The sequence below is a fragment of the Linepithema humile genome, chromosome 6 (assembly GCF_040581485.1).
Source record: "Linepithema humile isolate Giens D197 chromosome 6, Lhum_UNIL_v1.0, whole genome shotgun sequence".
NCBI classification, from domain to species: Eukaryota; Metazoa; Arthropoda; class Insecta; order Hymenoptera; family Formicidae; genus Linepithema; species Linepithema humile.
The window spans coordinates 583,603-596,821 of NC_090133.1; the positions used below are offsets into that span (position 1 = coordinate 583,603).

The following is a 13,219-nucleotide window of genomic DNA, read 5'->3' on the forward strand; positions in this document are numbered from 1 at the left end:
CACCCCACACTCGCCGGCGTCGCACTATTTATCAATACGAGTGTTTTTTTACCACCTGCACTTACAAAATTAAACCACGAGCGATATTTCAAGGAAATGTAGCTCTCTTTTTTTTCACTTTTTCTCTCTCTCTCTTTCGTATTAGAAATAGAGCGTGCTCATTTATTGTTTTCATTTCGGAAAGCGAGATAGATAATATTGCTAGACATTCTAAATTGTCGGAAATTTTTCGGCGTCCCAAATGTTCCTAAAAGATTAGACTTTAGTATCAAACCCATATTTAACAAATCTTATCTGTAAAATAAATAATTTTCCCATAAACTTTTAATTTTTTACATAGCATTAAAATGCGTTTTTTTCTTATAAATTCAATGTACTAAATTATTAGTGAATCCTATCTTGCCATGTTACTTTCACAATTGTAAATTTATATATTTGATTTTATAAGAATTTTACTGACGCCGATTTAGATTCTACAGGCGGCTGCAGTTTGATAATCTTTTTTCTGGTTAGAAGAATTTAATTAGATCTCATATTCCTGTAAGAAGAACTAAACAAGCATAACGGGGTGCAAAAAATATCCGGCAAGATCCATTCGAACGGATAATGAGTTGGTTTCGTCGAGGTGGTGGCACGGGGATGATAATTGAAGGATTCAAATGATACTTTGATAACAACCCCCCTCCGGGGTTTCCTGCGGGAGCCGCTTTTATGTCGGAGATGCGCTTTCCCAGCGCGCATTCTCGCGGAAATATATATTTGCCTTCTCTCTCCCTGTAGATCGCGGATTGCTTTAGTGATGGTAATAAAGTGACGCAGGAAAGAGAAATAAAATAGAATAGAGTTTATTGCGCGTTGTGAAGACAATTTCCTCTCTCGCGGAAAACACATTGTGCAAAAGCCGGAAAGTACAGAGATACAAAAAGCAATAATGGAAAGAAAAAATGATTATATTGTGCAAGGTGTCCCGGAATGCTCAGATGCTATTTTATTATTACAAAACGTATAATTGTATAGAATAATATGGTTGCAAAAACGAAAATGTATAAAGTCAATATACAAAACACGGAATATAAAATAGATATGATACATATAAAAAATATACTTCGTTAATAAAAATCTTGCTACGTCTTGCTATGATAAAAGTGTAATTACGCATAAACGGAAGTACAATAAAAGTAAACAAGATTAAATTTTCCTATGTATCTCTCCTTTTCCGTGCGACTTCTTGGCAAAGTCGCTAGAAACATACGATTCTATTATTGCGATACAGCGATGTGATCGACAAACGTCGTCGATGACACAAAGTTCAGGATAGAATCTCGGGCGTCTTGTTGAATCGCGTTTGAGTTGCGGTCGATTGAAGGTATTCTCCATTACGCGCGCGAGAGAAGGAAGGCGACGGATGAGAAAAGCGGGTGTTCTTTTCGAGGGAACAGGCGGCTCGTGTTTCCGCGTAATTCGACAGAGAAGAATAGAGGACGAAGGAAATGCGGAGAGACCATTTGCTTCATCCCGAGAACGGGACAAAACGGCTAGCGTCCCTGAAACATCCGTTCGTTGGTTCAGAGGAGATGAAAAGAGGTAAAATAAAGCTGGCCGCCGCGAGAGTAAAGAGCGAAGCAAAGAATTTAGATGTGAGTTTCATTACGCGACGGGAATGTAAGCAGAGAAACGCAAACGGAGGACTTCTTGGGAACGCGGCGGCGAGAGTTCGTTCGGCAAAACATCGAGAAGTCCTTTAAGGAAACATTACGACTAACCTTTTGCACCATAAAACGCGAAATTTGTCAAGCCAGTTCTCTATCGCTGTGTACTTTCATAGTGTTTTTGCTTAGGCACCGTCGCACGATTCAATTGCTGTGATGAATTTTGTCATAGTTGTTTGTCGCCTAGTTTTATTTTTGCACGTATATTTGTTGTCTATTGCTAAAAACAGAATTTATATAAATTTAATTAAATGGTAATTTTAATGTCGTTTTGGAAATATTCCACTTGATTAAATCTATCAGCAGTCAAAATTATACGATTCGTAAAATATAGGATGCATTATAATCTCACTTTTACGAACAATCGGATTCAATGTGCTGCAACTTTTCCAATCAAAAACATCGCAATTTTAATTGTAATAATTTCTATTTTAAGGTAAGCAATTCTCTGCACTTTTTTCAAATTATTTATTAAAATTAACATATTTCACAGAATGATATTTTATGCGACTCTAAATATATTGAAGGTGCTAAGTTTTCAACTCACTTTTTTAATTAAAGTTAGGTACAACGACTTAACGGAGGGGCGATTGCTACGCGAGCCGCGCAAGACGATGGTGAACAACTGAGTCCTCGAAAATGGATCAGCTGTGCGTTGTACTACGAGTATAGCAACCGCGACCTGCCGCACTGCCCCCACTATCACACGTAGCTCTCTCATTCATAGTGTGAACGTGCGCTCGTAATTTTACGGGCGTAATACCCAACTTATTTACGCGAAAAATCGGCAAAAAATTTTTTATTGAATTATATTGGCAGCGGAATTTGTTGCGATGCGCTGAAACACGGAAACGTAGGCGATTCTATTTACATCTAAAAATACAATTTTGCGAGATGTGGTTAAACCGCGAGGAATGCATACATATATCGGCTTTGCGGATGTGCAATTTCAGCGATATAACTGGAGCATGGAGAGGCTAGCGCGTTAGAAAAACTGGGTCAGAAGTCACTACGGACTTTAAGACTTACTTTTCTTTTCGCTTCGGAAACTTCCTTGAACTATAAAATTCGCTGGCAATTTTTTTGTTTTCGCTCTTGCCCGCCCGAGAATGGAAAACACTTCATGTTTATAATTTTAAGATACATACAATCGCGCAATGTCTCGAATAAAAATATTCATTAATCGCTTTTGTCTCACGAACATTGCTTACCTAGCAGTATTTTCTATTTTCTTTTCTCGTCATGTTTCTCTCGTTGTGCAACGCAATGTAATTTTTGCTACGTGCGAGCGATTCAAATATTGATCTTGTAAACAGTTTGAAAACGTGGTGTAAAACGAGTTATAACTAAAAATAAAACGCGGAATGGTCACGCGTATAATTGACGATGTGTGTCCGTTTTTTTTTAGAATTTTTGTTGCTATACATTCGCAGTTGCAGTTTGTAAAATCTTTCGAATTCATGCGAGCACAGTCGTCATAAATATTTCACGCAATGTATGTATCGTACTTTGCGGTTTTATGACTCTTCCTATGAAGTTATGCAGCCAATTTTTATTCCTGCGCGAGACTATCGCGTGCTTTATTCCCGCAAAAATGTGCGATTTCTTGAAAAACTAGTCCGATACATTCATTGCATTGCGGGCGAGATTTTAAAGGAGATTGCATTTATTCGCGAGGAAATGTATGAATAGATCCACTTTTCATGCAATTCATGCGCAAAAGCTAAAATAATACAATACAGAGACTTACCACTAATTCAATTTAATTTAATTTATGTTTAGATTTATATTTTTTACGCGAAATATTTTTGCGCAAAAAATCACACAGACAAAAAAGATTCAAAATTGTAATTAATTTGCTTTTAAATTAATTAACTTATATCACGTTACGTATGTTATCGTTGATTAGAAGTCTTTTTAATTCAAATTAATGTCTCTCCCTTTTTTCTCTTTCTTTCCACTTTCAAGAACTGTGATATTCAATTCATAATATGGCGCCAGTCTCCAGCGCCGCGACGTTCAGACATTTTGTTAAGGTGGCGTCGACCAACAGCATCGGCGTCAGAACGTATGCAGATCCCCTCGCTTTACGGTCGTCAGTCCGCGTTTGTCCGCGTGGCGTTCCGTTGCGAAAGTGACGCTGTACGTTACTCGAGTTTCTGGATGGCGATGAGTTATATTCTCTGCATGCGACGTCGCATAAGCACGAAGGAAGAGGTATCGTTCCATGTGTAACATGTACGTATACGTGCGCATGTATATTTCTATCGCGCATGCGTGATAATATATCCGGAACGCTATGTAGAGGAAGAAGTGCTCAGAATGATAACGCTATGAAAATTTTCATAAATAATCTTCGTTATATTTTTTTACGCTATAATTTAAAATGAATTTAAAGAGATAAATGAGAGTATCGATTGATTATGAATGGAATCGGCAGAATGGCGTAATAATAGGTTTTTTAAAATGTTTACAATTTATTATATATATCAAGCTTGCTATATTTATTTTAAAATTGTTTTAAATTCATATTTGTTATTTGTTATTTAAATTAATTTGAGCAAAGTAGATTATGCTTTAATTTCAATTTTAAAAAGATAGTTGGAAATAAAAAACGGTGCGTAATACAGTTTATATTATACATTAATCTATATATCTAATTACTAACTGTCAGAATTGCAAAGATAAACACACTTTCGCTGGAAAATTTGATAAAATATTTTATATATACAAAATATAAAACTTGAATACATAAAATTATATTCAAAATAATTTTAACTCTGTATAATCCCTTTTTCGAGTGTTTATCAATCGATACAGAAATAATAAATTGCAATTTTATATAGAGAAAAGTTCCATTTAAAAAAAAAACATGGAGAAAATTCATATTATTTTTGCGATTCATGTATTCCCTCCTCAGATTTTCCGAAGACGGAGGATCGCCGGAAGAAGTGGTTAGACGCGATTGGAAAGACCGACACGAAAGTGCTCGCTGAATCGTTACTGTGCTCATTTTCCGCAAAGTTGTTTCACTAACTTGACTTAATGAACGACGACGCCCTTCCGTCTACGGAGCCGGAACCACATTCATCCGGCACGATTGTGAAAATCACGGAAAATGAAGATCAGTTAACATCGGAAGAATCAGACAATGAACCATCACAACCGCCGCCATGGTCAGGACCATTGCCATGGCCAGTTACAAGACCCATCATTAAGAAGTAAGAAAATATTTAATTAAAATAATAAACCAACAAGAATGTATTACAATTAACTTTATATGTACGTATAAAAAAGACATTCTTTCTTAATAAACATTTTTTGGAGTCATCTGTTTTAGTTATTTTCTCTTATTTGAAAAAAAAATGTAAAATTGCAATTCAAATTCTTTCGATTAGATATATTACCTGATTTCTTCGCGATTAGATATATCATCGATCGCACTATACTAATTGAGTTTCAAGATTCTCGATATATTCAACAAAAGCGTTTCCCTTTTAAAGGGGGCGACGCAGACACATGCTGTCGGAAGAAGAGATGAAGGAGATACAGCCAATCAAGTATGTACGCTCCATCAGAAGCGTTAACTGGGACGAAATCTCAAAGGTGCCAGCGGAAGCAAAAATCGCCTGGGAGGTGGCAATGGAGGAGTTGAAGGAGAACAATGATGAGATAAAACATTTACATGCACAAGTTCATCAACTCAACGCGACTATTTTGAAATTGAAGAAAGTATTGAAAGCACGAAAGATGATCACCGCTGATGTATCTAATTAAGTTTACATAAAATGCATTTAGTTATCTGAAAATTTAAGTATATAAGCATATAAATAAAACTGATAAACTAACTTGTAAGTTTTCCAAGTTGTAATTTTGAAGCTTCTGAGATTAATAAATTTATGTTTCTACAATACAAATAAAATTTCTGCAGCTAGTTTCTCTTAATTTGTAATATTAATTTCTTAGGATTAAGATAAATTTTATTACGACGTTTAAAAATGCAAAATTTTTACATTTTGAGAAATTTCTTTTACACATTCTTGTAAGAGTTTCTCGGATTAAAGCATATTAAACGCGTTCGCCATCGTATTTTCCGTTCCGCGTCTATTTCTCGACCTTGCTTTCGCAATGTGCAATTCATTTGCAGTCACGAATAAATAGCGAAGCGAAACATTCGAACTCGGTAGGGGAAGCACCGCAATTACGGCGTGAATAAGATTCTCTCTTTCTCTCTATTATAACTCACGCGAACGAGACGGGGGCTGATTTTAGCTGTCGTGTATTTGCATTCGACTATGCGACTGCACAATCAGACGACGTGCTGCAGTAAAAGCAAATGCGCTCGTCGATGGTGGATCCTTTCAGCGAAAACAAATGCATGGGCGCGCTCGTATTCGCGTTCTCTTCTCCACGTGACAGCGGTACACGTAATACGTTTACCACCCGACAACAACCCGTGAAAATATATGGAAAGAAGCGTAAACAAGAAACGGGAGGTCACTAGGCGAAAACAAAAAGCGATGTGCGAGCGAAATGCTGGGCAGGGGATAAAAGCAGCGATGGAATCATCTTTATTTGTCTTTTAGATAAAAAAATATTAATATTATAACATTTAAAGTAAAAAATATAAAATATAAAAAAGTAAAAAATAAACAAATCGCAGCAGAAATTGAAATTTTTGTTGATAAAAAAAATTTCTTTAATAAATTTATTTACTTTATTTAGATAAAACTAAGTTAAGGCCTTATACTTTAAACGTTTTTCAAAAGAATGTTAAATAAAAATCGTATTTATATTGCATTGGCTCATCTTTTATACAGAGTTTTCGGACGCAGCACTGCATGAAACGAGCGAGAGAGAGAGAGAGAGAGAGAGAGAGAGAGAGAGAGAGAGAGAGAGAGAGAGAGAGAGAGAAAGAGGTACAACCGCGTAGGAAGATCAAGGCGGAAAGGATAACACTGATAGACAGATGGAAAACAAGAATAACAGCAACGGACGCACAAGCGGGGATTGAGAGCGTGGGAGGTTCGAAATGCATTCACGATCCTCTAGAGAACTCCGACAAAACTCTGCCGCAGTACACTAAATCACCATCCCCGGCGCCTGTATATCGCCTGTATATTGCCGCGGGATGATGAGGAGCTAGTAGAAATACGTGCGAATCCAGTCATTCTTTATATTTTATTCCCGTTTCATTTCACCTCCGGCTGTACGTACTGAGCCGAAAAAAAAGCGGACGACTCGTTATGGGAACGGCGATGCATCATTATTGCGCGATGCATTTTCGCGCGCAGTGAAAAATATCATAGATACCGATGCGATGATGCGCAAAATCTGTCTTTTTTGAATCGAATAGAAGAAAAATTGGTTGTTTATTCGAGAAAACAGTAGTTCTGAAAGAAATAATTTAGACGCGGCGAATAAAAATCTATATCTATGATTGAATAAATAAAAATTTTTTATCACGTTTTCGAGAAATAAAGCGACACTCTATAGCCAAAAATTCGTGAAATCTTCACAATTCAATATTGTGTACAGTATGAATAATAGTACAAAGAGTTAAAACTCAAAGAAAGAGAATAAAATCCAAAAACGACATATGAAATTTCTAGTAATACATTTTGCGTTTAAAGACGGGAAATGCGAAATGATTCATGCTGCGGTTCGGCAAAGAAAGCACCATGTATATTCGTCCGCACGTGCAATAATGTGTTTTTGCCTCGCAACATTGCATTACAAAGCCAGTATATATAAAGACGTGCTGGGAAATCGCAGCTGGAAACGTCAGGTCAAAAGTTTCTCTATTTTCAAACATCACAACAAGCTGGAAACTCGCTCGTTTCTCCGACAGTTTTATTTGAACGATATGATGCGTTATTTTTGCCATCAGTTTTATTGCCAGCGCACCGTAGCACCGTGAAAAGTCTGCATATATATTGCGGAGAAAAGTTTTGATGTCGAAAAGTTCTACTTGCGTACAACCAGCTTTGATATCGGTTTAGTTAGTTAAATTAAAAAATTTGTATTTATCTAATAATATTTTGTAAAAATAACAATTTGGGAAAATGCTGCGAAATAGATAGAAACTGACATTTGAAATATGATCCGAGAAATCCGCAAAGAAATAGTATAGCTGTATTATCGCTTATTGTGTAACGCAAAGAGAATTCATGAATAATGGCTTCTTTTATACGCTTATTTATAGTTTACGCGTTTACGCGTTTCTCGGGCTTGATGGGTACGCGTAAAATTCTATAGAGCTATTCACAGTGAAATACATGGCAAAGTACTTGGCGAGCGCAAGCAAGTGCGGTTCGCTATGCAGCGGCTGACTATCGAGCGAGCTTGCTCTACTGAAAGACTGGCTGTACACGCCGTTGTCGGGGACTACAAAATGCCTTATCTACTGCAAGATGCAGGTCCTTGCCAAAATTCAAATTTTCGACGCTGCTGATGCACAAAATCTGTAATCCCGATTAAAAGATCATGTACAGTGTGTCTCAATCGATACCAGATTCTCATTCGGCTTATAAAACTGAATTATAAGCTAAAAACAGACTTTTCATTAGCAAAGATTTGCAAAACAATTTTATTTGCAATTTTAACATTTTGGTAGCTAAATATATTAACTTGATCTCCGATGTTGTCAGCACCCTGTACAGTGGATTGCAAATTTCCGTATTGCATCAGCAGTTCAGCCAGGCGAATATAATCAAGCTGTTTCTCATGACTGCACGATCAAAGCAACTTTTGGCATACTCAAGTTGCAAATAGCGCGAGATGAAATGATGTGAATAATTTCAACAATATTGTATGTATCGCGATAACTAATATCGAACATAAACTCGGATAATTTCGGAAATAAGATTGGCGACATTGCTTGTCGATTACATAATAATTATTAACTTGAATTCTAATATATAATTTTGACACGTATTCTTGTCGTTCTCACTTTTAACTCAAATTTAATTCTAATATACTTAAATAAATTTAAATCGCAAAAAAAAAGAAGACAGCAATGCAGAATAGTATGCACGCGATAAGACAAAAGTTGCGTTTGCAATGCTTTAATATATACAATTCATGGAACATTTAAATACCGCGTTATTTTCAATGGTCGGAAATATAAATGTTGCGAAAAAGAGTACTTACCGTACATCTGCTGAATCCCATGCCGGTCGTCCTCTGGCAGCTCGTAGTTGGGACTTAATCCTTGATACCAAGGATACATAAGAGCACCTTGAACCGAACTGTGCGCTAGTCCCAGAGAATGGCCAAATTCATGAGCGGCCACCGCAAACAAGCTGGTGCCTGAAAGAAGCACGGAAGATACTCAGAACCCGTTCTTATCTCCGCAGGGTTTACCTACTAACCCAACCACACGTGTATGTCAAGCGCAATACCTGTTTGTATGTGCGCAAAATACATGCGTAGAATAGCACACCGCGAGGATGCGACATTTTTATACTCTCTGCACTTTAATGAAATATTTGCAGAGGCAAAAGCCACTATACGTTTAGCAAGATAAGACCAGTTACACAAAATAATTATAAAATTATTTAATTACTTTGTATGGCACAAAATACTGAAATTCGTGCAATTAGAGTTCTACTTTTCACGTTCTCCATTCTTGTGGAAACAATCAAAGCGATAACTTTTTACGCAAACGTTTAAATAAATTCAGCTTTAATTACGTATTTTTTTTACTACTTTAAAAGATACTGTGTCGTGAAAAAAGAGAAAAATGTATCAGACTTTTTTCATGCTCGCGTGCCGAGTTTTCCGGGCAATTGCATCGGGAATTGCCACCGCTGCTGCGGAATCTCCGCCTTCGTTTCGTTTCGTTTCGCTGCGATTCGATTTCAACCCGCATCAAGGAAGTACGTTTCTAGATATGGGATCGTAAAACGATTGCCAATCCGAGGGTCGTCGACGCCGAAAAAATTGATAGTATCGCAAATCATTGCTTGCATTGCCGAGAAAGTGCCTCGATACTTCGATATCGAAATTTCACGAAAAATCTCCTGCCGTAGATTTGCACTCAACAATCGGCAAAAATGTATATCTACTTATAAAACTTTCTATCAAAACATCTATTTAAAAGATTATAATATTTTTATACAAAAAATTCTATCCATATAAAATCTATTCTAAAAAAATCCACAAAATTTCAAGCTTTTTTACAATTCAGATACGTACAATTCTAGTTTTTAATATATGCATAAATTTAAAATTTATTACAATGCTTTTTTCATTATTAGCATTTGCTAATAATGTTAGTTAGAAACCATTTTCGCTCTCCATATTTATTTGTTATGTTCATATAGATGCAGTATAAATTGTATAAATGATAAGAAGATGGCTGTAAAATGCATGAACTGTTTGTGAATTACCGAAGGTATTTACTCACAAGCTCTTGTTTTGATCGCACAAGCGTTGCAAACGCGGAACAATAAACCTGGGTTAAAGTTGCTAAAATTGTGCGCGTTTACGGTTTATCGTTGATTAGTCGTGCACATGTTGTTCTCGATTTGCGTTAAGAGATCTCACTGGCCGAAATATTATTACGCGACGAATGTGTAGTACATTGCAGGGAAAACTTTTGCTATATATTCCGAGCAGATACGATCTTTTCTTCTTGGTTCATCTCTGCGGGTTTAAAAAGCAGACGTGACTCAGAATTAGACGAGATTTTGGAATCGAGAAAACTTTCACACACACACACACACACACACACATATACCCAAAAGATGTGTCTCGAAATTATTCAACACTTTATAATATATAGTGTTAATGTGTTAGCTAAATGCGCATTTGTGAAAAGGATTATAGATATTTTTTTTATATATTTTTACAAAATAAAATTCTTATTTTCAAAAAATATGCACTTAATTCATGAGCAGATATCTCTTCTCATATTTATATTTTTATGTAAATCACTTTATAATTTTTAAGACGGATTCGTTAAAATGTATTTATTTTATAAGGCTATTTGTGAATGCTGGACTTTGACTGACACGTGATCATACAAAAGTCATTATCCTAAATGACCATTACAGGTAGTATCGCTCTACACATGAACGTTTAATAATTCTCGTTAAGCAAATGTCGTTAACGGCGAGGCTGGCCTAGCTTTAAATTAACTCTGTTATATTGAGATACGCGAGAGGACGATACATGTCCTGGACAGGGAACAAATGTAACCGATTTGCGAGCGGCATCCAACCGCAGTTATGTCAGTTATGAATTGCTAATGCCACGTCGCTGACGCCGCGTTCCCACGGGCACGGAATTCCGTCGCGCAATCTTTGTAAATAGCGAGAGAAACCATGATACAGTGGTTTGCAAATCACATTGTGCAGCCGACATCCCGCGAGAGGCTCCGATTCGCTCTCCGAAGATCGTTAATCGAACCGAATATTATTGATTTCTCTGATTCCAAATGAATTTTATTTTTCCGATTATTCGTTCTTGATTATCTTTTATTTTCTTTACGTATTTCGAATCAATTTAATAACTACAGAGTTCGAGAGACGTATGGATCTTTCAAAATTTTTCATGAATTTTAGAATTCCCTAAAGGCATGTTGCGAATAAAAAGAAGAAGAGGAAAAGAAGAGGCAAAGAAAATGTGCGCAAAAAAAAACGAACACCACGGAGATTTTAATTTCTTTAGACAAACGCGCGTACTTCGAGGTTTTAATTTCTTTACTCCTAAACACTCGCTCGTCGCGCTGTCGAGATTTAAATTTCTTTAGCCGCTGCACATCGATATTATAAAGGAGTTTTAGCATGATTAGCGAGAAAATCAATACCAATAACTATTTCACTGAAATCGAGTCACACGTTTATCAATGAGTCATGTATAATATCCCAAATCACCGTATTTTCTTCTAATTTCTTTTCGAATCAATATGAGTCGCTCTTCCATTAACAAAAATTAGATTTCTTTATTTTTTCTAAATATTGATAATCATAGTAATTTTTTCACATTCAACTTCAAACATTTTTGCGATCAAATTTAAAGTCCTTTCAAACAATAATTATTTTTTTTAGTTATAAATATAATTTATAAATGTAAAATATATAAAATGTCATTCATAATTATTCGCTTGTATTTATCGTAAATAAAATAAGAAAAAGATGTATTTTCTGGCACTGTACATTTTTATCCGCTCTCATCGCAGAGAAAAAAATCAAGCTAACAAATGGGAGCAGCGTCGCGACTCGCCAATTTGGACGCTGAAATTAGCAATTTGAATACACATGCGATAATAAAACGGAGAGAAAGAGAGGAGGGGAGAGAGAAAGAGAGAGAGAGAGAGAGAGAGAGAGAGAGAGAGAGTGTGTGTGTGTGTGTGTGTGTGTGTGTGTGTGTGTGTGTGTCGCAGTAACGTACTATAGTTATAATTATGCTAATAGAAACCATGAATGTACTCATGTGGCATTGTCGGAGAGTTAAGCTGACGCATTATTAATGGCGCCAATCGGAATCCGGTCAAAAGATCGAATCTAAATAATAATTCGCGGATATATTGGCGCCGAGCAAATTCGACTTCCGATATCGGGACGGCCTGATTAATTGATACAAATAATTAATAGCTTAAACGTGACGGTGATTACATTAGCCTCTCCCTAACGGGACGAGAAAATTAACCGACGGCGTTGCAAACTGCACGAAATCGCATCTGCAAGACGCGGAAGGGATTATGGAGTGGCGCTCCTATTGCTGCCGGCGACTAAGCGAACAGTGCTGTTATTAAGAGTTTCGATTAAAGTTTCGTCGAGAAAATTCCAACTCGTGGCCACAAGAACACGTAGTAATGATTGAACTCTAACCGCGTTAAGTGCTTAACGCGCAAGTTAAGGTGAAACTTTTAAATATCCGATTAAGGAAATCTTCTCGAAGAAGAATGAGAAAAAATTTACATTTTTACATTTACATTTTTATCAAATTTGGAACTATCAACCAAAAATATTTTTAGTATTGAAAAAACATATCATCACATTTGTGTTCTTCTACATTTCTTGCAATTTTTATTTTTAGTTTTTAAACTTTGACAAATTTTGATTTTAGCATAACAAAAAATTTATACTTTTTCGCGCAACTTTATAAATTTTATCATTCTTTACAAGTTTAGTGCATTGCATTTTATTAAATTATATTTGAATACATTATGTGTAATGTATGTTTAAAAATTAAAAAAAATTATGTTTTTGTAAATTACAAGATATTCCAAGAGACTTTTCAGACTTTTCGTTCTCAATTGCGGTCAACTTTTCACGTTGCGATAATTTTATTTTCGCGAAGCGAATTTGCTCGAGCAAATTAGTTTCCGTCATGGAAAAAGCTGGTACTTCGGATCGTATTTTGCGATGTTCATTCGCCAACTTCAGATTGTGACGGAAAGAATATGGCAAAACGCGAAGAAAGTGCAACAAACGCTGCTCAGTAGAAACAAAGTGACGGATTTTTATTGCAGCGCTCGAGTTACATGAGAATGAGTATAT

The 13,219-nt window shown here is 36.1% G+C and overlaps 2 protein-coding genes across 4 annotated transcripts in view; one reads left to right on the forward strand and one right to left on the reverse strand.

Moving 5' to 3' along the window:
* Nucleotides 1–13,219, reverse strand: part of LOC105673179 (Matrix metalloproteinase 2) — a 139,169-nt gene that overhangs the window by 11,001 nt on the left and 114,949 nt on the right. For all 3 annotated transcript variants that reach the window (XM_012368629.2, XM_012368628.2, XM_067357362.1), the window contains exon 7: nt 8,862–9,020. In XM_012368629.2, the coding sequence (XP_012224052.2) occupies nt 8,862–9,020 (159 nt within the window). The remainder of the gene's footprint in view (nt 1–8,861; nt 9,021–13,219) is intronic.
* Nucleotides 3,715–5,631, forward strand: LOC137000526 (uncharacterized). The gene is made up of 3 exons (XM_067357370.1): nt 3,715–3,947; nt 4,630–4,930; nt 5,213–5,631. Exons 2-3 carry the CDS (start codon nt 4,755–4,757, stop codon nt 5,484–5,486), a joined length of 450 nt encoding a protein of 149 aa, XP_067213471.1. The 5' UTR covers nt 3,715–3,947; nt 4,630–4,754; the 3' UTR covers nt 5,487–5,631.